Raw genomic sequence first — 25,824 nt, 5'->3', positions numbered from 1 at the left:
CTTGAGTCAAGTTGCCTTTGAGACCTCAGGTGTTGACTGTTAATTACATCAAGGTCTCGAATTACATAACCCAACAAGGATGGCAAATTTCCTTCTCCAAATAAAGTTAGTAAACCAGGCTTTCCAAGCAACAATTACCCTATTGTACGCTTTTGGGGTACACTACTAAATGCTGCACCCACCAGGAAATGACCAGTTATTCCAGTTTGCTCTAAACCAATCCCCTATATCAGTATGCTATGCAAACCCCTTTTTTTTTTGGAATATGCATTTTCCTCCCACCCCACCCCACACACTCTGCCAAGTCCAAGGCAGTCCCCACGTCCTGCTGGACAGAAAATACAAAACAATCCCAGTAAGCCTTACAGAAATGAGAATTCATTCATTGAAAAGTTCTGCAAAGGACAGTATCCAGGATAAAGCAGGGACAGTGACTCCGTGCCATGATCAAATCTGACACAAGTCCATGTGTTACTTCATGGGGGAAAGGATTCTATTTGTTTCAGAGCAGAATCAGAGAAACAGAAACAAGGCCTTAAGACCACAGGTCCATACCAACCACATATGTAGTTCACTTTATTCACCTATATTCCCACTGAATCAGGCCCCCCTTCCCCTACAAAGATTCTCCCACCCACCCATGCTTAAGGCAATTATCCTTTGAACCCGTGTCTTTGGGATAAAAGAGGAAACCAAAGTACCTGGGGAAAACCCAGTCAGAGGAAGAACAAGCTCCTCATGGGTAGTCAGGATTGGCTCTTGGTCTCCGAAGTGTTATGCAACAACTCTACTAGCTGCACCACTGCGCTGCTCTTGCACTCTTCACATTTATTTTGCCCAGAATATATTTGCGTCAAGACTAAACGTTTAGTGTACAAAGGGAAAAATAACTATTTACCTAATGGATACCAGCAAGGTGACCTCACACCCAATTTATTCTCCATTGAAAATGGAGACCAAGACAAGAAACCACAGTCTGAATTTACTATTTGTCAGATCTAAATAGCTCTGTTGCCCAACAGAGCATTAAGCCATAAAGTTCAGCCTGGAATGGTTAAAAGCAGAGTCTCCATTCAAAAGGTTTCCATTTTAAAATCATTGACAACAATATAGAACAATATGGCACATGGAAGTATAGATATTCAACTAAAATTATTTTTCAACTTTCCAGGAGCTATATTTTAAATTCTTTATTTATTAAAATACTGTGTGGAACAGGCCTTTCCAGCCCTTAGAGCCACACCGCTCAACAATCCCCCTATTTAATCCCAGCCTAATGATGGGACAACTTACAATAACCAATTAACCTACCAGCCAGCACGTCTTTAGACTGGGAGGGCACCCGGAAACACATGCAGTCACAGGGAGAATGTACAAACTGCTTACAGGCAGTGAAGGGAATTGAACCTGGGTCGCTTGTACAGTAAAGCGTTTGCCAACCTCTACGCTACCGTGTCACTCCGTTAGCAACATTCAAAACCAGCTAGTTTCCAAATCCTGTATTAGCGCTTTCCAAAATCAGTCCAATGACCTCAATAGTCATGCTCAAAGCACATCTGCAACTTGACACAGCCAAACTAAAGACCAACTTTTTTTTTGTCATGTACAATTTTAAAATCCTCTGCACTTTCAACAATAAAACATCTGGAAAAAAAATGAACATCTGGGGTGAATTATCTCAATGAGTCAGCAGTGAGGATGGAAAACCAACAGCAAAATACGAAAGCATTAGTTACGCAAATTCATTCCCCCACCCCCCCCGTGCAGATGTTTCATTTTTGGACAAAAAAACCCAAAAAAATGTCCCCTCCCGGATAGTATTAGTTCAAAATGTTCAAGATTGAGAACCAACTGTACTTCTCAGTGAGATGTCAAATCTCAACCAGAACCACTCCAGTTTGGGCTGCCCTTTCCGAGATCTCTTTTTGATATTCGGATCACTATGCTAACAAGGTTTAAGGCAAATTATTCTTACAATAGCCTGATTTAAATACCAGGATGCAGACAAGCGAGCCAGTAACTATTTGCAGACAATTCAGGGGCCGCTTCCAGTTGTGGTCATCTTGGTCAAAGTCAACCACGGGAACGCAAAGTAGAAGCAGAAACTCTATTGGCAGCTGAAAGAGAGAGGGGAAAAAAAACAGAAGTTATAGCTGAATGTTGAAAGTAGTTGTACATTTCTGTAATTGTATAGACTGCCAGTATAAAAATGAGAAAACTAAACCAAAACAGGTGGAGGGAAGAGGGGGTGGGGCAAGGAAAAAAAAAAAAAAAGACAAACCAGAATGAAATGACTAATGGAAAATTCAGTTCTGGAAAATAACTCTGGTTTGTCGAGCAATGACTAACTAGCATGCTGAAGTGTCAAGTGTCTGGGATCGTGGAGAGATAGCTCAATTGTTTTTTTTTTAAATATATAGAGCAGCTAAAGCACTTGCCCAATATTTTATTTAGGTACAGTGCAGCCCCACTAACCAGCAACCCTCCAATTTTAATTCGAGCCTAATCACAGGACAATTTACAATGACCAATTATCCTACCTCCTGGTACAGTGCTTTAGACTGTGGGAGAAAACCCACGCAGTCATAGGGAGACCATGCAAACTGCTTACAGGCAGCGGTAGGAACTGAACCTGGATCACTTGTACAGTAAAGCATTGTGCTAACCACTATGCTACTCTACTGTCCCAAATTTAAGGACATCAAAACCATCTAATTGACACACTTAATAATCCAGAATGTAGCATTTCCAATTATAAAAACATTTCTCCTTTGTTTGAATGTGACATCAAAATAGTAAGATAGCAAAGCTCAGCAACTCAGGGCAGAATGTATTAAAAATTAGGATGAAATCTCATGAACTAAGTTAACTCGCATCTCTAGGAATATGAACATTTCGGAATTTTAGGGTAGTATTAAGTTGATACCGCCTCCTCTCAACCCTATTCACCAAACATGTCTCCTTAGGAACATAATTGGGTACATTTTAAATGTAGATTAATAGGTTCTTGATTAGTAAAGGTGTCAAACTTATGGGAAGAAGGCAGGAGAATGGGGTTGACAGGGATAATAATTCAACCATGATGGAATGGCAGAGCAGACTCAATGAGCTAAAGGGTCTAATTCTGCTCTTATGCTTTATAGGACAAGCAGAAATTACCTTCAGGCATTTGAAAATCTTCCAAGGCAGATGTTTCCTCCTCCATTTCTGAAGGTCAATGGGATTAAGAGAGTCCGCCAAAATGGCTTTTGTAGATTTGGGTTCTTCATTTTCAATTAAGGACTGATATTCGCTCGCTGAGGGAATAAAATTCTGGTCAGAAACTCATGGTCTGGACTGTAGCAGATGGGAAGCATTACCAAGGCAAAAGCAAAACGCAATCAATCTGTCACTGAAGTCCACTGCATGACAATGGCCCAAGAAAGAAACCGCCTTTGCCACATGCCAACATGCAAAGGATTGAAAGTAAGGCAGTGAAATAGCTCAACTCCAATAAATTCTGCACATTATACATTTGAAAATAGCACACAGTTCTAGAGGGCTCTTGCAAAAATAAAAGAGATAGCACAAATCTATTTTAGGTTAAGAAAGTGCTTACAGTCTTCATGCATGAACCTCCTGGTGCACGTTGGAACTGCATCCTCAGTGTCACAAACTGGAAAGACAGCAATTACTTTGGTTACTACATCCAGCACAACATGCAAATCTCAAGATGACTTGTGTGGCACCAAACTGGGAATATTGTCCCAAACAGTATCAGTAAATTAAAGCAGAATGATTAGCAGCTGTTTACTGCTAAGTCTTCCACACAGTGTACCATGTCACAAGTCACAGAGCAGACTATACAGTAACACCAAAAGCGGAAATCACATTCTTTCTTTCAGAATAAGGCAATTTAAAAATTAACACAAAACAAGCCACCAATAATCTACACACAAGCTCTGCCCTAAAATTGGCAAAATCTAGATTTATAGTGTGGGATGAGGATATGCATTTCAAAAGGAACTCAACTTTCTCCCCCACCAGTAAATTACAATATTGTGTAAAAGTCTTCAGCACACAGATAGCTAGGGGTGTCTAAAACTTTTGCATAGTACTGCAGTAATTTTACACATTGCACTGTACTGCTACCACACACACAAAAAAAATTCATGACATGAGTGATGATAAATCTGATCCTGATGTGGGTCTCTAGTGTGGACTGGGAGTGGGAAGGAGACAGAGAGGGGAATTGTGGTTGGGAAAAGTGGAAGGCAGAGGGGAGAGAGCAGGAAGCACCAGAGCGTCACTCTATAATGATCAGTAAACCAATAGTTTGGAATCAGATGACCTTGTGTGATGTCTCAGGGATGGGCGTGTCCGTACCCACACCCCCCCCCCCGCCACCTGTCCCACATCCCTTCCGCCCTCACCATTCCCCAACATCCTTTGCTCCCACCAGGTTTACAAACTCCGCTCCACTTTAACAAATACAGCACTATGAGCAGTCTTAATCACCCTAGCTATATACTGTATGCACAATACTGTACGTGGCTACAGCTTTTGTATAACCTACTGCAGGTAGTCATTCTAGGATTATAACTAGAATTTTAACTCAGTCAAGCACAAGATTAGCAATTCACTTACTTTCCGGATGACTGTTGCAAAGAGAATTTTGTAGCTGATTTTTGCTCTTCTTGTAAATTATACTGCTTACAATGACCACAAGCACATAAACTGCATACAGTGCCAAGTAACCTGTGGAGATCACATGCAATATACATGTGAAGACATAGATTACTACATGTCTAAATTGACAAGTTGTCAGAAGCTAAAATCAATTGACATTTATTCTTGAAATTTGAGCAAGTTTCTCACCAAGTGCTTGCCCCAAATCAATACGCCCATAATAGATGACTAGGAAAGCCCAGAAAACTGCAGCCATATAGAATATTACATCTCGAAGAAAGGGTCTGGATGCGATTATAAATGGTCTTGCAAAGCCAACACCTCCAGCGACAACTGTGGTCACGAATATACCAGCACCTGCAAAACGGTGAAAAGTTTGAAGCTTTGTAGTTATATTTCATTTAGAGATTTGTTACATCACCAGAGACTCTAGCAAATTTCTGCTGCAGAGGGGCCACTGCACAGGATCGGAAAAAGCTGCATAAACTTTCTTTCTCTGACAGAAAAGCAAGCTGATCAAAATCCTTCACTTCTACGCTCAAGTGAGATACGCGGAAAGGAACACATCTCAACTGTGGCCAGATCAGCTTTATGAACAGCACCTGATCTTCATTAGAACCCTGGTTGTTTTAAGCTGCAATATTCCTTGTTCCCTCAACACCCCCCCCACACCACAGTTTCTACACTCCTTTAGAATTTCAGCCTGTTTATCCTGCTTCTATTCTTTCTCCTTCACAGTTCATTCTCCCACCAGGGATCACATTTTATTCATCACCATTACTGTGGTGTGTGGGCATAACATGCAACAAAACAAATCAACCACATTCAATAATTATAAAGAAATCCATGAAAATAGAGTACAGATAGGGAATAAAATGTGCATAATGCCAGCATTTACAATGGCACGTGGCCAAGTGGTTAAAGCATTCGTCTAGTGATCTGAAGGTCGTGAGTTCAAGCCTTGGCTGAGGCAGCGTGTTGTGTCCTTGAGCAGGGCACTTAACCATACACCGTTGCTTTGTGACGACACTGGTGCCAAGCTGTATGGGTCCTAATGCCCTTCCCTTGGACAACATTGGTGTCGTGGAGAGGGGAGACTTGCAGCATGGGCAACTGCTGGTCTTCCATACAAACTTGCCCAGGCCTGCGCCCTGGAGAGTGAAGACTTTCCAGGCGTAGATCCATGGTCTCGCAAGACTAATTTAATTTAAGCCTTAATTTAATTTTTAACAATGTAAACAGCATTATAGAAAGTGGTTTAAAAGGTATTTACAGTGTATTGACTGGGTTATTGGGTGGGGGGGGGGTTGCTAACTAGAATGGTTGATCAGACTAACTGCCTGGTAGAAGCAACTTTTAAGAGGGCATTATATTTTAAACTTTTAATAGCCCTCTAGCACTTTGCAGAAACCAGCTCTGGGAAAAGACAGCTTGCAGGATGGGTCAGTCTATAATGATTGTTTCTGTCTGCTTCTTTGTTCCTGATATGTACAAGGACTACAGTAGTGGCAAACTGCTAAAGAAAAAAAAAAGGCCTTTTCTCCTGAGGCACTATCAAATATTTATCCCAAGGATAGAAATATACATATGCATCACATATCCTTCATTGATCTGCTTACTAAAAAACTGTCTAATAAAAGTTTAGTTTTGCCTTTCTCCAAGCTAATTCACTTCTCCAAGTGTTTACCCATTCTCTTCATATCTAGACTGATCAATTGCATATTTAATATTTCAGTAATATTGAAAATATATTGTTTGAGCATTGTTTGTTTACATACTCCTTTACTCCACAGTACAGTTTAAAAAAAGTGCATTTTCCTCCAGAAGGGGGGAGACAGTCAAGTTTTTTTAAAAAGGCAGAAAGCAGACAAAATTCACACATTCATAAACAGAGTACCAGGTGATAACAACAAATAAAAAGTAGAAACATCCTAAAGATAAGCACATTTGATTGCACAAGAGATAACTGAATATTGTATACTGAATGAATTGAGCAGTATTTTAAAGCAAATGAGGTAGTCAATGAGAAGAGTGTGCCAATGTTACTGAGGGTTAACGAAACCAGCCATGAGCTTTGCTGATCTTGTGAACATAATGGAAGAACATTTAGAACTGAAACAATTGTTGATTGCAAAATACTTTAAGTTTGCGTAAGCAGAATCAAAATGAAGGGGAGTACATTTCAGCTTCTGTGGCTGAATTAAGGAAACAGCTTGAGCATTGTCAGTTCAGTGATGGGCCTTGTGATGCACTGAGAGGTTGTTTAGTTTGTGGAATTTTACAAGAAAGCTTTCAACAACTGCTCCTAACTGAAGCACACACATTTAAAAGAACAGTTGAAATCACTGTATCAATGGAAACAACAGCCAGAGATGCCACTGAGTAGCAGTCAGGAATGAAAGAGTGCGTGAACAAAACTGCGACGTCTAAACAAAAATCTGCCTGGCCAAAAAAAGTGTTACCGTTGCGGCAGAGGCTCACATACACCAGACCAATGTAGGTTTAAAGGCAAAACTTGTAGAAAATGCAACAAAGTAGCACACACATAAAGAGCATGTTGGGCAGACAAAAATAAATGGACTGTACAAGGAAGAGAAAGATAAAAAGTCAAGCAGTTTCAAGAAGAGCACACATCTACATGCTGTTGATGAAAAATCTGATGATGATGATGAGAATGACACAGGACTGAATAGTCTTGAGATTTAAAATGTGAAAACTAACGGGAGACAAGCAAAATAGCTTACACCAGAAGTGAATGGCAGATTAATTAAAAAGTAACTGGACGCTGGGTCAGCTGTTTCAGTCAATCCACAAAATGAATTTGAATGACATTTCAAAGATACTGAACTGAAAACTGCAGATATTGGACTAAGGACTTATACGAGAGAGAAGACAACTCCTGTGGGAATGACATTCATAACAGTGAAATACAACAACCAACAAGCCACATATACTTGTTAAGAACAGGACGCCCAGGATTGTGTGGTCATGATTGCCTGAGACAACTATAATTTGATTGGAAATCTATACTTCATTTGCAAGCTACCTCCTCTACAATAGAGGCAACTAAAAGTTAAGAAAGGTACTGGATGATGCCACAGCAGTGATTAAGGATGGAATTGGAAAAGTCAAACACAGAGTCATAGAACAGTTCAGCACAAGCAGTGCATTGGCCCAACGTGTCCATTCGCAGCCACTTAAACTGCCTAGTCCTATCAACCATAACCATACCCCTACCACCTATGTATCTATCCAAACTTGTCTTAAACGTTGAAATCATGCTTGCATGCACCACTTGCACTGGCAGCTCATTCCACACTCTCGACCTTCCTCAGGAAGTTTCCCCCCTCATGTTCCCCTTAAACTCTTCACCTTTCACCCTTAACCCATGACTTCTAGCTGTGGTCCCACCCAACCTCAATGGAAGAAGATTGCTGGCTTTTACCCTAAATATACCCCTCAATTTTGTATACTTCTATCAAATCTCCTACATTCCAAGGAATGCAGCCCTAACCTATTCAATGTTTCCTTATAACTCAGGTCATCCAGACGCTGCAACATCCTTGTGAATTTACTCTTTCAACCTTGTTCACATTTTTGCTGTGGGTAGGTGACTAAAACGACACATAATACTCCAAATACTCAATGTTTTATTCAACTTCAATATAAAATAAGATTTATGAAGGCCAATGACCCAAAAACTTCACAACCCCTTCAACCTGTAACACCACTTTCAAGGAATTATAGATCTGTATTCCCAGACTCCCCTGTTCTACTGCGCTCCTCAGCGTCCTGCTGCTCACTATACAAGGTCTACCCTGGCTGATCCTTCCGAACTGCAACACCTTGCACCTGTCTGCATTAAATTCCATCCACCATTCGTCAGCCCATTTTTCAAGCTGGTCCAGGTCCCACTGCAAGTGTTGACAGTCTTCCTTACGGTCCATTACTCCTCCAATCTTTGTGTCATCCACAAATTTGCTGATCCAGTTTACCACATCATCCAGTTCATTGATATGGATGTCCTCCTAAAGATGGAGTAGGAGAAGATGGCGGCACGACAGCAGCGCACGCGGCCTCTCCGGTGATGAATATCTGTTATCTGTCAAGTAGGGGGCCGTGCACAATCCTGATCTGATGGAGTACGGAGAAACATCTGGAAAACTTCTGAAATGCCCGCTTCGCTGCCGCTGCTACTGTGTGGTAACCAGAATCTCCGGAGCAGAAGGCCGCGAAGCCTCAGCTTTGCTTGTTTCAGCGGCCGGGGCTAGGTCAAAGGCACTCGGCAGAGGATGGCGCTCGGGAGGCTGTATCAGAGAGGCTGGTTGGAAGCTCAAAGTTTTCAGACAGATGGACTCAGCGTTGGCTGTGGTCGGCTGCTTCCAAGGTACAGTACTGGTAAGTTGACAGTGCCTGAAGGTTTATGGCAGGGAGTTTCTTCCCTTTGCCACCGCTATCAGGGACTCGGGAGTTGTTCGACTCGGGGGACTTTTGAGACTTTATTTACCATGCCCATGGTTTGGTCTTCATCAAATTATGGTATTGCTTTGCACTGCTGTAACTATATGTTATAATTTTGTGGTTCTGTCAGTGTTAGTCTTTGGTTTGTCCTGTTTTCTGTGATATCACTCCGGAGAAACATTGTCTCATTTCTTAATGCACGTATGCATTTCTAAATGACAATAAAAGAGGACTGAGTGTTCTCATAATCTAAAAACAACGGACCGAGCACCGATACCTGCGGCACTCCACTGGTCACAGACAACCATCTACTACCACTCTCTGGCTTCTCTCACACAGCCAATGTCTAATTCAATTTATTACCTCATCATGAACGCCATGACTGAACTTCCTTGAACGACCTCCCATGATGTACCATGTCAAATGCCTTACTAAAATTCACATAGACAACATCCACTGCCTTGCCTTCATCCACTTTCCTGCTAACTTCCTCGAAAACCTTGAAGATTGGTTAGACATGACCTACCATACACAAAACCATGCTGACTATCCCCCAATCAGTCCCTATCTATCCAAATACTCATATTTGGTACCTTCGAATACTTCCCACTAACTTCCCAGTACTGATGTCAGGCTCACTGGCCTAAAATTTCCTGGTTTATTTTTAAAAGAGCCTTTCTTAAGCAGTGTTATCCTCCAGTCCTCCAGCACTTCACCTATTGCCAGAGGTGATTTAAATATCTCTGCCAAGGCCCCTGAATTTTCTGCACTTGCCTCCCAAAGGGGAACACCTCGTCAGGCCCTGGGGATTTATCCACCCTAATTTGCCTCAAGACAGCGAATACCTCCTCCTCTATAATCTGTATATTGCCCGTGAAGTCGATGCCATTTTGCCTCACTTCTATAGACTCTGTCCATCTCCTGAGTGAATACAGATAGAAAAAAAAACAGCACTTAAGATATCTTTTGGCTCCACGCATGGATTACCATTCTGATCTTCCAGAGGCCCTCCCGATTTCTTTCTTAAATGTTCTCTTGCATTTCTCATACTCCATAAGCACCCAATTTGCTCCCATCTGCCTATACCTACAGTGTACATCTTTTCACTTAACTAGGGCCTCAATATCTCTGAAAATCAAGGTTCCCTATACCTGTTATCTTTACCTTTTATTCTGATAGGCACATACAAGCTTTGAATTCTCAAAATACCACTTTTGAAGGCCTCCCACTTTCCAAGTACACTTTTGCCCAAAAGCAGCCTGCCCCAATCCACATTTGCCAGACACTTTCTGATGTCATCAAAATTGGCCTTTCTCCAATTTAGAACCTCAAACCAAGGACTAGACCTACCTTTTTGCACACTTACTTTGAAACCAATGGCAAAATGATCACTAGATGCACAGTGTTCACCTACACAAACTTCTGTCAGCTGCCCTGCCTCATTATCAAGTACTGCACGCCCTCTCATGGCTCTTCCATGTACTGATTAAGGAAACTTCCCTGAACACATTTGACAAACTCTATCCCACCTGGTCCTTTTACAGTATGGGAGTCCCAGTCAATATGTGGAGAGTTACAAACACCTAGTGAAACAACCTTGTGTTTCGTGCGACAGTCTGCGGTCCCTCTTACACTTTTTGTTTAAACCCTCTTAGCACTTCTGGTTTTAAAGAGGATTTAGTGAAAATGCCACATCCAAGTTTTGCAAAGCCCATCCAGTTCTTTATACCAACCATGATAAAGCAGCTAGAACTAGATCACGTGGAGGCTGATAGAATTCTTTCCAATGTTAAGTGGAGCCCATGGACAATTCCAGTAGCTCAGATGGGTCTGTCAGGATCTGCAATGATTTTAATAAAACCAATAACCCAGTACTGAAAGTAGAGCAACTTTCTGCTCAGGATAGAGGGTATCTTTGCAAACCTTTCTGGAGGGAAACACTTCAGCAAAGTAGATTTCGCTGAGGCCTACCTACACACGGAGAAAGAGGAGTCCAAAATGTTTCTCAACATCAACAGACAAAGGGCTATATCACCATAATAGGCTTGTTTTTGGAGTAGAATCTGCACCTGTACTCTGGCAGAAAGTTATAGATCTGGAGCTACAAGGCTGCCTAGTCGCTCACTGGATGACATCGTTAGCGGTGATGAGTTAAGGAATATTTCCAAAATCTCAAGACGTCATTAAAAAGATTAGAAGATTATGGGCTCACAGCATGACGCGACAAGTGTGAATTCTTTAAGCTAAGGGTTAAATCTCGTTTGAGGAGCCCTCAATTTGCCTCAGCTGTTTGTCCTGCATACTCCTCCTGAGATTGGGTTTGAGAAGATCCAAGCTTAAGTGCAAGGGGCGGCTCAGGAACAGCAGAGCTGGTGAGTTGTCGTTCGCAGAGTGTGCTGCGTTGTGATACGCAAGGAGGAAATCGGCAAGCTTCTGATTCAGCGTCAGCGTAGTGCGTTTCGCTAGCGGAAATATTTGCCCAGAGTCTAAAGAATGCACTGTGAGCAATGAATTCAGTATTGGAGTAGTTAGTAGTGCTGAGTAGTAGTATGGTGTATTTAATAATCAATTAGTATTATAAATGTTGTCCGAGGGAAGGGCACTAGGACCCATACAGCTTGGCACCGCTGTTGTCACGTGGAGAAGGGAGACTTGCAGCATGGGCAACTGCCAGTCTTCCATACAACCTTGCCCAGGCCTCAGTCAACATTGAAACATCGATGGACAGCCAAAGTATTATCAACACATTTTGATTAACCATTTTTTGTTTACATAATTCAGTGGTTATATATAAAAGTACATGAGTGGCATACATCACTACTTCACCACATCATATGTGCTTGCCTCACCAAAGCGAAACTAAGTATACACAAGTATCCCAGCACCTGTGTTTCCCCCCCCCCTTTTCTTTTGGAGTTACAAAACATAATACCAGTCTCTGCACTTGTTAATGGGAATAATATTTGCAATAGCCATCCAGCCCTAGTTGTCCACCCATTGATCCTAGAGTCGTATTTCTGAGTCAGGTCTGTTCACATGCTAATCAAATGGCCTTTCTGCAAAGAAAGATGTTTACTGTGGTTGACAGTAAGCTCTATGCCCTTTTCCATAACCACTGACATATCCACTGACATATCCAATTTGCTTCCCACTCTGATACATGATTCATTTGGTCACTTCCCAGCAAAGATGACATCATGGTCAAGCAACTTCTCCAAAATGAACTTTAAAGGCAATGACCAGCGATCAACAAAACAATTAAAAAGTAATGCAGAAAATATGCGACTTACCAAACAAAGCTCCAATTGCCAGGCTTGCTGTTCTAGAATCAGAAAAGGCTGCAATTGCACTGAATAAGTCAGGAGCTCCATTACCAAAGGCAAGGAAAGTTACACCATAAATAAAACCAGTCAAGGATAAGTGATACAGATGTCAAAATCTTTAAAATAAAAACCCACGATAGTTAAATAGTGTTTCTTTGAGTAAAAAAAGTTAGTGAAAATTGAGATGCAGTCCAATAGGAATAATCTTACAATTTCTTAACTGTAACAATTCACATCAGAGACACCAAAGATATCATAAATTGAAGGTTGATTTCAAGGTTATCCATTCAAAACAGTCAGTGCACAGATGTTTGACCCACTTGCTCATTAATTGAGAAGGGCTTGCCCTAGGTGCGAAGAGAGGAAGTGATACAAGGCGTTTGATATTGGACAAATATTTAACTGCACTGATTACCACGAAACTGAAGAAAAACCTCCTCTAACTTGATCTTCAGCCAACTAGCAGCTAAGCGGAATATCAGAAATCTTGCTGGCAGGCAGATAATTCAGGAGAGGCAGCACGTTCAAAGTTTAAAAGTAGATTTATTATCAAGTGTATAAATATTACCACATACAATCCTGGGATTCATTTGCTTGTGGGCATCCTCAGTAAATCCAAGAACCAGCAATGTAACACTGCACCCAACAAGATGGGCAAACAATCAGTGTTCAAAGGACAAGCTGCGCAAATACAAATAAATGGCAAGTCCGTATGTTGTGGGAGCAGCTCAGTGATGGGATGAGTGAAGTTAGCCACACTGGCTGAAGAGTAATAACTGTTCCTGAACCTGGTGGCGTGGGCACTGAAGCTCTTGTACCTTCTTCCCGATGGCAGCAGCAAGAGGAGAACACGACCAAGGTGGTGTGGTCCCAGATGATGGATGCTGCTTTCCTGTGACAGCACTTCACGTACATGTGCTCAATGGTGGGGGATGGCTTTACCCATGATGCATTGGGCCATGCCCACTACTTTTTGGAGGGCGTCCTGTTTAGAGGCATTGGTGTTTCTACACCAGGTCACGATGCAACCAGGAGTGAAGATGGTTTGGATCATGGACTGGGCAATTTCAAAACCATGGAACAATTCTAACACTTAACAATGACACATTGATCAAAAGGCAAAATAGTAATCAAATATTGAAACAGTACTGGACACACTCAGCAAACAGAACTAATGCTTTAGCACAACGATTTTTTCACTAACAGGAAACCTGCTCGATTTCTAACTTTATCCTTGAAAGGGCAAGAGTAGATGTGGAGTAATTAGTTTGAGAAAGGGTAGAGACAGACTGAATAACACGTTCAGGGTGCAGAAAAAAGTAAAGGCAAAGTCTTGTATTAATCTGATTTTTTACATCTTCACACCCTTTCAGCCCCCACCACTTGTGGAAATCAGTCTGACTCCACCTTCAGATACTTAGATACAAAGAAAGGGGGCAGAAACAAAAACAAATTTAACATTTTGAGTTCCCAAAGGGTCTCAAGTCCAGACAGCAGCATTCACTCTGCAAAGATGGTGCCTGGCCCAAGTATTCCTAGCGCTCTCTGGGGTTTTAGTGACGTTAATGATAATGGGAAACTTCAAAGCTGTTTAAAAAAAAAAAAAAAAAATGGGGAGGCAGAAGAGCCAAAATAATCAAGAGGATGTCATACTTCATGCAATTTAATAGTTTTCAATTCCTCACCCATGGTAAATATGTTCCACTTAACCATTTCTGCAAAGAGAGTGTGTAAAAGTCTTCTTTTGCATGTTGGTAGTTTACCAGTTTATTTGTCTAGTTTTTCAAAAATTCTATGGCATTTCTGTAAATGCTGGCAAGAAAATGAATCTCAAGGTAGTATATGGTGACACATACTGTACATACCTAATAATAATTTACTTTAACTTTGATAAAATGCCTTGTATCACTGGGCAGGAAAGCATCCTGCTGCAAGGTTAAAGCCTTTAGCCAAGTTGTTCCATTTTAGCTGAAGCAATGGCATTTGATACCTTTCCTGTACACCCCAAAAATAAATAAATAAATCGGGGGATATGGCCAATACAAGTGACAATTCTGTTGGAAGGGTTCGGCGTGTGCCAATACCTTTTGATGTTAACATGCTTCTCAAACCTGCCTTCTGGGTAGGGCCAGCTCCATTTCAGATCGCTAGCTTGGTACAAAATACTGAGCAATGTGAAATTCAATACCTTCAGGATTAAGGAAATATTTGAATGAGGGCATTGGGAACTGAGCGAAGCATCCTCCCCCTGGCTGGACTTGCACAAAGGGAGCTTGTGTTTGAAAGCCGGTCATCTCAGCTTCATGACAATGCCCCTTCTCCCGCTCACATAGCCAACATTTGCAACTCCAGACAGATGGATCATTTCATGCCCCCTTACAAGATTAGGGCTAAACTGGATACGTGGTGCATACCATGAGCAAGATAGTTCATAATCTAAATACCTACCCTGTGATACTCAATAGGAAACCCGTATCTTAAGAGACTGTTGTGTGGCAGAGTGGGAGTAAAGTAGTTAAACAGAAACTTAACCGGATCAGAATCAGATTTTATCATCAGGGGCATGTGATGTGAAATTTGTTAACTTAGCAGCAGCAGTTCAATGCAATACATAATCTAGCAGAGAGAAATAAAAATAATAATAAATAAAATAAAAGTAAATCAATTACATTTATTGAATAGATTATTTTAAAATGTGCAAAAATAAATACTGTATATTAAAAAAAAAAGTGAGGTAGTGTCCAAAGCTTCAATGTCCATTCAGGAATCGATGGCAGAGGGGAAGAAGCTGTTCCTGAATCGCTGAGTGTGTGCCTTCAGGCTTCTATATCTCCTTCCTGATGGTAACAGTGAGAAAAGGGCATGCCCTGGGTGCGGGAGATCCTTAATAATGGATGCTACCTTTCTGAGACACCGCTCCCTGAAGATGTCCTGGGTACTTTGTAGGCTAGTGCTCAAGATGGAGCTGACTAGATTCACAACCTTCTGCAGCTTCTTTTGGTCCTGTGCAGTAGCCCCTCCATACCAGACAGTGATGCAGCCTGTCAGAATGCTCTCCACTGTACAACTATAGAAGTTTGAGTGTGTTTGTTGACATGCCAAATCACTTCAAACTCCTAATAAAGTATAGCCACTGTCTTGCCTTCTTTATGACTACATCAATGTGTTGGGACCAGGTTAGATCCTCAGAGATCTTGACACCCAGGAACTTGAAGCTGCTCACTCTCTCTACTTCCTGATTCCCCTATGAGGATTGGTATGTGTTCCTTTGTCTTACCCTTCCTGAAGTCCACAACCAGCTCTTTAATCTTACTGATGCTGAGTGCCAGGTTGTTGCTGTAGCACCAATCCACTAGTTGGCATATCTCACTCCTGTATGCCCTCTCATCACCACCTGAGATTCTATCAACAATGATTGTATCATCAGCAAATATATAGATGGTGTTTGAGCTATGCATAGCCACACAGTCATGTGTATACAGAGAGTAGAGCAGTGGGCTAAGCACACACCCGAGGTGCGCCAGTGTTGATCGTCAGGGAAAAGGATATGTTATCACCAATCCACAGACCGCTCAGTCACAGACAAGATATGCCAACCAGTGGAGTGGTGTTGCAGCAACAACCTGGCACCCAACATCAGTAAGACAAAAAGAGGGGGGGTTAACTACTGCATGGGCTGAAAGAAGCTGCAGAGGATTGTAAATTTAGTCAGCTCCATCTTGGGTACTAGCCTACAAAGTACCCAGGACATCCTTAGGGAGCAGTGTCTCAGAAAGGCAGCGTCCATTATCAAGGACCTTCAGCACCCAGGGCATGCCCTTTTCTCACTGTTACCATCACGAAGGCGGTACAGAAGCCTGAAGGCACACACACAGCGATTCAGGAACAGCTTCTTCCCCTCTGCCATCGATTCCTGAATGGACATTGAATCTTTGGACACTAGGTCATTTTTTATAATACATATTATTTCTGTTTTGCTGCAAGATTTTAATCTATTCGATATATATACTGTATACTGTAAATTGATTTATTTTTTTGTCTTCGATATTATGTAGTGCATTGAACTGCTGCTGCTAAGTTAATAAATTTCACGACACATGTGGGTGATAATAAACCTGATTCTGATTTCAAAATGGCAATCACAGCCAGAAGTGCATATTCTTCAGAGAAAGTATAATACCCAAGCCTTCGCACCCGTCACAAAGACCAACTGGGAGTGCAATGGATTTCTTGAAACCTGCCTAGAAAACATGGAAATTGCTGTAACAAAGCTGACAATACAACCCTAAATAATTACTCTAGTGCAGCATCTAAAACATGCAGAACAATTGGCAAACTCAACTTAACCAACCAAAAGAACAAAAAGACACTATTAAACATCTGCCCAAGTCACACACGAGCTCAAAAGTTTCTTTGACCCTAGAACTTCCTCCCCAACATTATTCTTGAAAACATTTGCCACAGACTGAAATTCAAGATGGAAGCACATATCCTTCCTCAAGTGCAAAGCAGTATTGAACAATGTACTTCTGTCAACCCTACGCTGCTCCAGTGAAAGAACAATTTAAAAAAAAACAGCAAAAACCTCAAATCAAATCTGAGCCAAGAACCAGGTAATATTGATATTTTGAACCCCAAATATAAACTCTATTTTGAGACCATTCATTCTGTCAGGTTGTTTCCTTTATACAAATGCAAATATCTAGATGTGTAGGTGTGACAACATTACCAGCTAGAACACAAAAATTAGTTCTAGCTTAACATGCCATTCAAAGATTGCGCTCACCCAATACAACCAATTATCACTCATTAAATATATTCAAGGCATAAAGGATACTGCCACATTATGTGACAACTTTAAACTTGTAGATATGGCAGCCAGGTTTGGACAAAAGCTGGAGAAGCAAAATAATTAGACTTGATATTTATGATCATAACATTGAAAAATTGCTAGTGTATGGGAAAATGGGAGAATCTATACTTTCATTAAATAGCACTTGCTGTTATGTGCCAACTAACTACAGAAAAGTTATGGTGCCAGTCACTCTGGATTTAACTTCAAGAATATTCCAAGAAAAACAACTTTCAATTTATTTATAATCAGAATATTTGGAGAGCACAGAAAGACTGATGAAAATGCCAAATACAGAATGGTATGATTACACATTTTATCACTTTATTGCTGAAGGTCAGGGAGAGACAGAGTGCGTCAGCAGAAATATTCAGCTCCCCCTTTACTTCAATCACTTTAGCATTTGGGGCTGCAGAACAGACAAACGCATTGTGAAGGAAATGGATTGCAATCTCACCAAAATCTAGAATAATTGGCTAACAACTCACTGCCACAAGTTTCAGAACACAGGGCAAGTACCTTTTTCTAACATAAAGAACTTTGTCCTTCATATGCTGGAGCCTGGAAATACTGTGCAGTGGTAACTTGCTTTGGGCTGGAGGGACATCTCTACTTTGAAGTCCAAGTAGCTTCTGATACCTCACTTCAGTTAATTGTCTTCAACTATGCTACATTTGCATCTTTATTTTTAAAAGGGATGGGAAAGTAAAGTTTTACCAGAAAATGAAGCGTGAACACCACTAAAGACACAATTCAGAATCAATTTCAATAATATAGAGCACAAAACTGACAGTTACTTTGAGAACTTAGTAGGCAAGTGTCAGTGAAAGATTCAAGATTAAATGCCGAAAGACAAAACTTACAATTTTTCAGCTGTTATTCCAAGGAACATGAATAGGTAGAACAACCAAACAGCCTGTGTAAAGTATAAATGATGTTAATCAGTAGAGTGCTTCATTCAGTGCCTTCATTTAAATGTCTTACAATTTGATATCAAACATTAGTAGAAATTCAAATCCATAGCCCAGAACAAATTAATACCATCAGCCGCATTTTAGCCTATTTTACAACCCATGTATTTTGTTCACTGGCACTAGTACAAAGCCAAGAAAAATTGGTTTAATACTTCTCTAAAATAGGTTATGAGAAGAGTGCATTGACGATAACACAATGTGAAAAGGAAGCAGAAGTGGTTTAAATAGTTTCTATGCCACTCTAAATCGAACCGACAAGGTTCTAATGTAAATCTTGCAAACCCACACAGCTACAAGTGATTGTACACAGCAAATCACATAATCAACAGCAAGATCAGTTCATGATAATTGTACATTAAACAGCCGTATTAACTGATAAATTCACTATTGGGATATTTCTGAACATCACAAATTTGTGCATTAAGACTCACAGTAACGACTGATCTGCTATTTTTCACGCAGCATGCATCTAAACCATGTGTGATCATTGAAAATAATCTTCACAAGATGAGATTAAGGTTAGGCAGCCATTTTTAGAAAGTGTGAACTACTGTATCAATCCAAGAAATATCTGTTCATAATTCAATTTACTGATTAAGGGGCAATGCCCACGAACACAATACAGATCATAAACACAAGAAGTTCTGCAGATGCTGGAAACCAAAGCCACACATACAAAATGCTGGAGGAACTCAGCAGGTCAGGCAGCATCTATGGCAAGAGTAAACAGTCGACCTTTCAAAGGCCTTTCATCAGGACTGAAGAGGAGTCTCAGCCTGAAATAAATCAACTTGCTGTTCATTCCATAGATGCTGCCTGACCTGCTGAGTTCCTCCAGCATTTTCTGTACAATACAAATTAACAGTTGAGGCCTTAAAAAGAAACTGAGTACAATTAGCCAAGAGTTATTGGAGCTCAAATTAGGGGGAGAAAGCAGCAAGGAGAGCACAAAACCCATAGCAAAGTGGATTAAAGATACAGCTTTTAAATACTGTATTTTGAAAAGATTGCTGCTAGCAAGGGCAGAAATAAGAAAATGCAAGGAGTGCTTCGGATACCTGGATCATTGGGATTCATTCCAAGGCAAGGAGATGACTTGTTCAAGCACACTCTGCACCCAAACTGGAGGGGCATCAACATTGTTGCAGTGAGCTTTGCTAGTGGTACTTGGGAGGGTTTAAACTGGCGTAGAGCTGGGTCGGAACCAGGCTGTGAATCACCAAGTGGAAGGATTGAGGGGGAGGTAGAGGTTAGGTCAAGTCTACTAGGAAGAGCAGACAAGAGGCAAGTCAAGGAAAACTTTGGGAATGACAATCTAAAGTGTCCTTATTTAGAAAAAGCAGATGAGAATGGAGTCTGGTTTAGCACATGTTCTGGGTATTACAGATAAAAAGATTGAGGGAAGGGCAGAATTAGCAGCTCAATATTTTAGAGTAGAGTAGATGCAGATATGATAGCTGAGTTGTGTCATTGATTAGGGAGAATGCTACAGTTGCAATGAGAAAAGATGCAGTGCAGGGCTCATCCAGCAAGAACACATGGGTAGACGCCAGGAATTTTAAAAAAGTGCAATCACAGTGAAGGGATTATACTGAAGGTCTCCCAAAAGCCCGAGGAGCAAATATGCATGCAGGCAGTTCGTGAAAAGATTTAAAACCAACAATGTTAGCGTAATGAGGGATTTTAATTATCCTGATATTAATTGGGCCTCCCTTTGTATCGGGGGCTTAGCCGGCTCAGAATTTAGGCTATATCACAACTGTTTCTGAAACAATATTTCATTAGTTCAATCAGGGAAGAAGCCATACTTGTCTTTGTACTGGGAAATCTCTGGCCAGATGATTGGATGTTCAGTGGGAGAGATTTCTGTTCAGAGAGCACAACTTCAAAAACATTTTGAAGATAGTTTTTTGAAGGATAAGTCCAGTCTTCTGGCGAAAGTGCTAAACTGGTGGTGGGTGAGTGGAGGGAGTATTATTATAATATCGGGCAGGAAGTGGAGAAATAGATTGGGAGCGGCCTTTTTAGAGTAAAAGTACCTCCAACATTTGGGAGTCCTTTAAAAGCTAGTTGCCAGAGTTCAGGACCAGCTTATTCTGGGAGGATGAAGGGTAGACTGATAAGGTTTGAGAACATTGGATGAAAAGATATATTGCAAGTTCCAGCAAAAAGAAAAAGGAAGCATTTAGAAGGCTTATGTTGAACCTAAACATCAGACAAGGCACTTGAGGAATATAGAAGCAGGAAAGAAATTATACCAAGAATTATGAGAGCTGATTGGGACCATGAAATATTCTTGGCAAGGAGGTTCAAAGAGAACCCCAAGGCATTTTAAACATACTGGGAGCAAATCTGGGGAAAGAATGTGTCTATTCAATGTCAAAGGAGAGAATTTGTGTTTGGAACTAGTGAAGGTGGGTGATATCCTTAAAGAATACTTTATGGCAGTATTCATCAAGATGGGGTGGATCCACAAGTTAGGAAACGGAATCCAAAATCTGCTCAACACTGAATAGACAGTGCAGTGACAGAGGACTCCACCCTCTCCCCGCCATCCCTCTGTAAAGGGACCCCTGAGGTGTTCCACAAGGATTGGTACCTCTCGGTTAGATGAAAAATGCAAGTGGTCTGATCAGCAACGTGACAAGAAACTGTGTGTTGACGAAGGTGCCAAAGGATATACCAGGATATTGACCAGTTGGAAATTTGGGCAAAGAAATGGCAGGCGGAGTTTACTGTAGACAAGAGTAATGCAATGCATTTTGGAGGTCAAATGCAACAGGAATGTATACAGGACAAGATAGGATCCATCAGAGCACTGGTATACAGAATAATCTTGGGGTGCACATCTATAACTCCCTGAAGGTGGCAACAAGTGGATAGGGTGGTAACAAAAGGACTCACATTGCGGCTCTTTAAAACTTTAGTCAAGCCATGTGTGCAGCTCTGGTTTCTACATTACAAGGAGGATGTAAAGGCTTTGGAAAGGGTGCAGAAGAGGTTCACCAGTATATCAGATGGATTGGGCTGTATCAATTACAAGTTAGACAAACTCGGATTCCTTTTTTGTTGCAGCATTGAAAGCCTGGTAGAAGATTACAAAATTATGAAAGGCATCAACGAGATAGTCCGAGCTCATCCTCCTCTATGATGACGTCCAATCAAATGCTGGAGGGTACAAGTTTAAGGTGAGTTCGAGGGGTAGACATGAGGCACGTTATTTATGTTCTCAAGGCTCAAGTTCAGATTGGGGGACTGAAAGGTAGTTGAGGTGACACACAGCAATGGTACACCTATTGATGGAAACTGCATTTTTTTCTTCTTTTTTAAAATTCAGCACGTGGCCAAGTGGTTAAGGCATTGGACTAGCGACCTGAAGGTCATGAGTTCGAGCCCCAGCCGAGGGAACGTGCTGTGTCCTTGAGCAAGGCACTTAATCACACATTGCTCTGCGACGACACTGGTGCCAGGCTGTATGGGTCCTGATGCCCTTCCCTTGGACAACATTGGTGTCGTGGAGAGGGGAGACTTGCAGCATGGGCAACTGCTGGTCTTCCATACAATCTTGCCCAGGCCTACGCCCTGGAGAGTGAAGACTTTCCAGGCGCAGATCCATGGTCTCGCAAGACTAACGGATGCCTTTCACAGGGAATAGCTCCCTCCTCCCAAAACTTCCGTCTGAAGATCAGGCTATGACTACAGTACATTGATGTGTACTTTCAAAATTAAAGAACGAAAGAAGGAAAGGCTTAAAAGTTAAACTTCAACGAGCACCTTAGAACCCACAGCCACTTCTCTCCATTCAACAATACTCAATTGTAAATGCTCCAGGCCCAACCAGAAAGCAGATTACTAGTACATGTGCAGGAGGAATTTGTCAGGTTTGGAGTTTGTCCCTGGACTTTATGCAAATAGAAACCAAAAACAGAAATTAAAGCATAGGCAGAAAACTGATAGCCAAGAACATTTAACACATTTGGGACTTCCATATTTTAACAAAGATTTTCATATTTAATCCGTTTAATCAAAATAGCCAATACTTACATAAAGAATGATAGCCAGCGGTAGCAGATTATGGTAAAACCCACAAACAGCGCCTTTGAGGTAGTCAATAAAGCCACTTCCAATTTTGCAGTCTTCAGTAGTTTTTACAAATGAACACCACTGGGACCCATTCAGCTGCACTACATTATGACACTAGAAAAGACAGCAAATAAGTTAGCAGCTTCAGTTCTATTCAACATTATATTCTTAAAAACATTCATTCTATTGCTCAATGCTTTCTAAATGTTCAAAGCTCACAGTAAAATTTATTTTCAGAGTACATGCATGTCATCACATACAACCCTGAGATTCTTTTTCTGTGGGCACACTTAACAAATCTATAGAACAGTAACTCAACTGTAAACATCAGGAACTATAAACAAGCTGCAAATGCAGATATAAATTAATAGCAATAAATAATGAGCATGAAATAACATGTAGTTATCCCTTTTTGTTCAAGAGCCTAATGGTTGAGGGGTAGTAACCGTTCTTGAACCTGGCACTGCCAGTCCTGAGGCACCTGTACCCTCTGATGGCACCACCGCATGGTCTGGGTGGTGAGGATCTTTGATGATGGATGCTGCTTTTCTTTGGCAATGTTTCATGTAGATGCACTCAATGGTTGGGAGGGTTTAAGCCGTGAGATACTGGTCCAAATCCACTACCATTTGTAGGATTTTCCACTCAAAAGCATCGGTGTTCCCATAGCAGGCCATAATGCAGCCAGTCAGCACACTTTCCACCTCACATCTATAGAAGTTCACCAAGCTTTTTTGCTGACGTGCCAAACCTCCCCAGACTCCTGAGGAAATAGAGGCATGGTCATGCTTTCTTTGCAATAATATCTATACGATGGGTTAAATGCTGAACATCTTGATGTATGCATCGTTGCTGTCAACTTTGACTGCCGACCATGTTGCTAAAAAGATAGGGGCATCTTAACAATATCAGAGAGAAGTTAGCAACTCTTATATACGTTTAAGTTAAATATTGTCCATATTGAAAGTCTCCACTTTACAAATCATTGTGCTCAGACAACAGGATTTGAGTTTGGATTTGTTTTTCTGCCTCCCCAAAGAGCAAGACAAGAGAGTTTGCTGAACTCCTTAAAGATGACGCATAACATGTGTTCTGGTCAAATTTAAGTTTGCTCAAAATGCATCCATTTTATTATCATATTCCTGCACCAGTGAGAATTTTCACTCCAAGTACTTTCAGCAAGTCACTACTGTGCAGCAATCGGGGGATGAAGGTGAATTTTCACATTCATAAGACCATAAAACCATAAGACCAAGGAGCAGAAGTCAACCATTTGGCCCATCGAGTCTGCTCCGCCATTTTATCATGAGCTGATCCATTCTCCCATTTAGTCCCACTCCCCTGCCTTCTCACCATAACCTTTGATGCCCTGGCTACTCAGATACCTATCAATCTCTGCCTTAAATACACCCAATGACTTGGCCTCCACTGCTGCCCGTGGCAACAAATTCCATAGATTCACCACCCTCTGACTAAAAAAATTTCTTCGCATTTCTGTTCTGACTGGGCGCCCTTCAATCCTTAAGTCATACCCTCTCGTACTAGACTCCCCCATCATGGGAAACAACTTTGCCACATCTACTCTGTCCATGCCTTTCAACATTTGAAATGTTTCTATGAGGTCCCCCCATATCCAGGAGATGAAACAACATTCAAAGAGGTGAGAAGCATTGGGTGGTCTTCAACCAGCTGATATATCCTGTTCAGGTTTAGTCCAGTCTGAGGGACTTTGCTGTGTGAAAGTTGACTGCCAGACTTCACTTCATTGAAAATAGTTTTCAGTCAATGTCCAGAGGCTAAGAAAAATGCAACAAAATGGTCATTTTTAACTAAACGGGACATTCAGATCAAGACTCTAATAGAAATGATACCAATTAAGATTTTAAAAAATACGCTGTACATAAATTTTGGATAACTCCTAGCAGATATTGAAGTACTAAAACTTGCAAGGGGAAAAAAAACTTTCCTGCTGATACTTTGGGATGCCATGCAATTTAGTTTTGACATTCCTTACTTTAGCATAATTAATATAGCCAGCTGCCTACACGTTAATCAGATTGCTTAAACTAGGAAACCAGCACGCTAATTAATTTGATATAAATGCCAATCAACTCCAACCCAAATCCAATGATTACAGTAGCTAATTAACCATACAAGTTTTTAAGGAGGTGAGGGGAATGGGGAGAACTTGGAGAAAATACACAGCACTAAGCTCAGGGTCAAACCAAAGTCGCTGGAGCTGTGAACCAGCAGCACTACCCTCTGTACAACCAGAGCAAAGTAACATAACACAGCTGCAAAGTTCAGCCAGCCAAGGGGTGTGGTTACAGAAGGACTTTTTGTTTTAATATGCTGCTCATTAATGAAGGAATATTACTGGAATGAGGCTGCTGCTTAGTAACTGGCAAACTTTTTTTTTGTAGACAGATAACAAGCAGCTAAAAACACTTTTACAGAACCAGGCCTAACAAGTTATCTCATTACTTCAAGAGGAAATCAACTTGTTTATAGTTTGACTCACTAAACAGTGGAGCTTGGAATATTTATGGTCATCAAGAACTGAACAGTCTAGGACATCTGCAAAGAGTGGCGCAAAAATCACGACCAAGAGAAGAGTGTTTTGACAGTATTCAACCAGGATGCTTACAAAATTCAAATCTTTGTGAACATTAGTGGTATACTGCTGTCTGCCCACCACTGGCTTTAGATAAAATGGTTTAATAGTTCAATTAGTGCCAATAATTGACCTGGTTACTAATTGTGAGGATTAAGAAAACAAAGTTTAATCAGTGCTTTAGGCTAAATTATTCACCTTACCCCCAATATTAGATTAAATCCTCTACTCCCACAAAGTTAACATGGAAAGACGGAAATGCTGACTAGCATAAAGTTCAAAGTTCACAGATATGGCACCCAGAGATTCATCTTCTTGCAGGTATTCACAGTAGAATACATTAGACTCAGTACCTGTATGTGCACAAGAAAACAAGCTGCATATATTAAAATTAAATAATACCTGGGACAAGAGTTGTAGAGTCCTTGAACGCGAGTCCATTAGTTGTGGAATCAGTTCAGGGTTGAGGTGAATGAAATTTTCCGTGCTGGTTCAGGAGCCTGATAGTTGGGGGTAATAACCATTACAGAACCTGGCGGTTTGGGACCAAAGGCTCCTGTACCTCCTTCCAGATGTCAGAAGCAGAAGAGAGCATGGCCTGGGTAGTGGGGGGCATTGAGCAGGACACCCCCTTCCCCACACTCTGCAAATAGCACTTTCAATGCCTCCACTCAAGGGACATTTTATAAAAGCACACCCTCACTGCTTCGCTGAAGTGACAGCCTCGTGATCTTTTCCAATTTGGGAAGAGCACTACCATACCCAGCAACACCAGAGGAAACGGCTGCTCCTTACATTAACAGGGGAGGATATTAAAAAAAAATTACACGATTGCTTGTAAGAAATCAA

The 25,824-nt window shown here is 41.2% G+C and overlaps 1 protein-coding gene across 5 annotated transcripts in view; it reads right to left on the bottom strand.

Annotated features, from left to right (window-relative positions):
• slc8b1 (solute carrier family 8 member B1) overlaps positions 1 to 25,824 on the bottom strand; it is a 34,649-nt gene that overhangs the window by 7,607 nt on the left and 1,218 nt on the right. For 4 of the 5 annotated variants that reach the window (XM_072247853.1, XM_072247851.1, XM_072247852.1 and 1 more), the window contains exons 3-11: positions 22,323 to 22,475; positions 18,168 to 18,220; positions 17,290 to 17,347; positions 12,420 to 12,525; positions 4,858 to 5,025; positions 4,627 to 4,737; positions 3,599 to 3,655; positions 3,160 to 3,296; positions 1,976 to 2,117 (exon numbers count right to left, since the gene is read on the bottom strand). In XM_072247853.1, coding sequence (XP_072103954.1) covers positions 1,976 to 2,117; positions 3,160 to 3,296; positions 3,599 to 3,655; positions 4,627 to 4,737; positions 4,858 to 5,025; positions 12,420 to 12,525; positions 17,290 to 17,347; positions 18,168 to 18,220; positions 22,323 to 22,475 — 985 coding nt within the window. Of the gene's footprint in view, positions 1 to 1,975; positions 2,118 to 3,159; positions 3,297 to 3,598; positions 3,656 to 4,626; positions 4,738 to 4,857; positions 5,026 to 12,419; positions 12,526 to 17,289; positions 17,348 to 18,167; positions 18,221 to 22,322; positions 22,476 to 25,377; positions 25,664 to 25,824 lie in introns of those variants that run through there. The other variant, XM_072247856.1, reaches the window with a different exon arrangement.

The sequence above is a fragment of the Mobula birostris genome, chromosome 31 (assembly GCF_030028105.1).
Source record: "Mobula birostris isolate sMobBir1 chromosome 31, sMobBir1.hap1, whole genome shotgun sequence".
NCBI classification, from domain to species: Eukaryota; Metazoa; Chordata; class Chondrichthyes; order Myliobatiformes; family Myliobatidae; genus Mobula; species Mobula birostris.
Note: the sequence above shows the minus strand (reverse complement) of the source record. Positions and strands in the feature narration are given on the sequence as shown.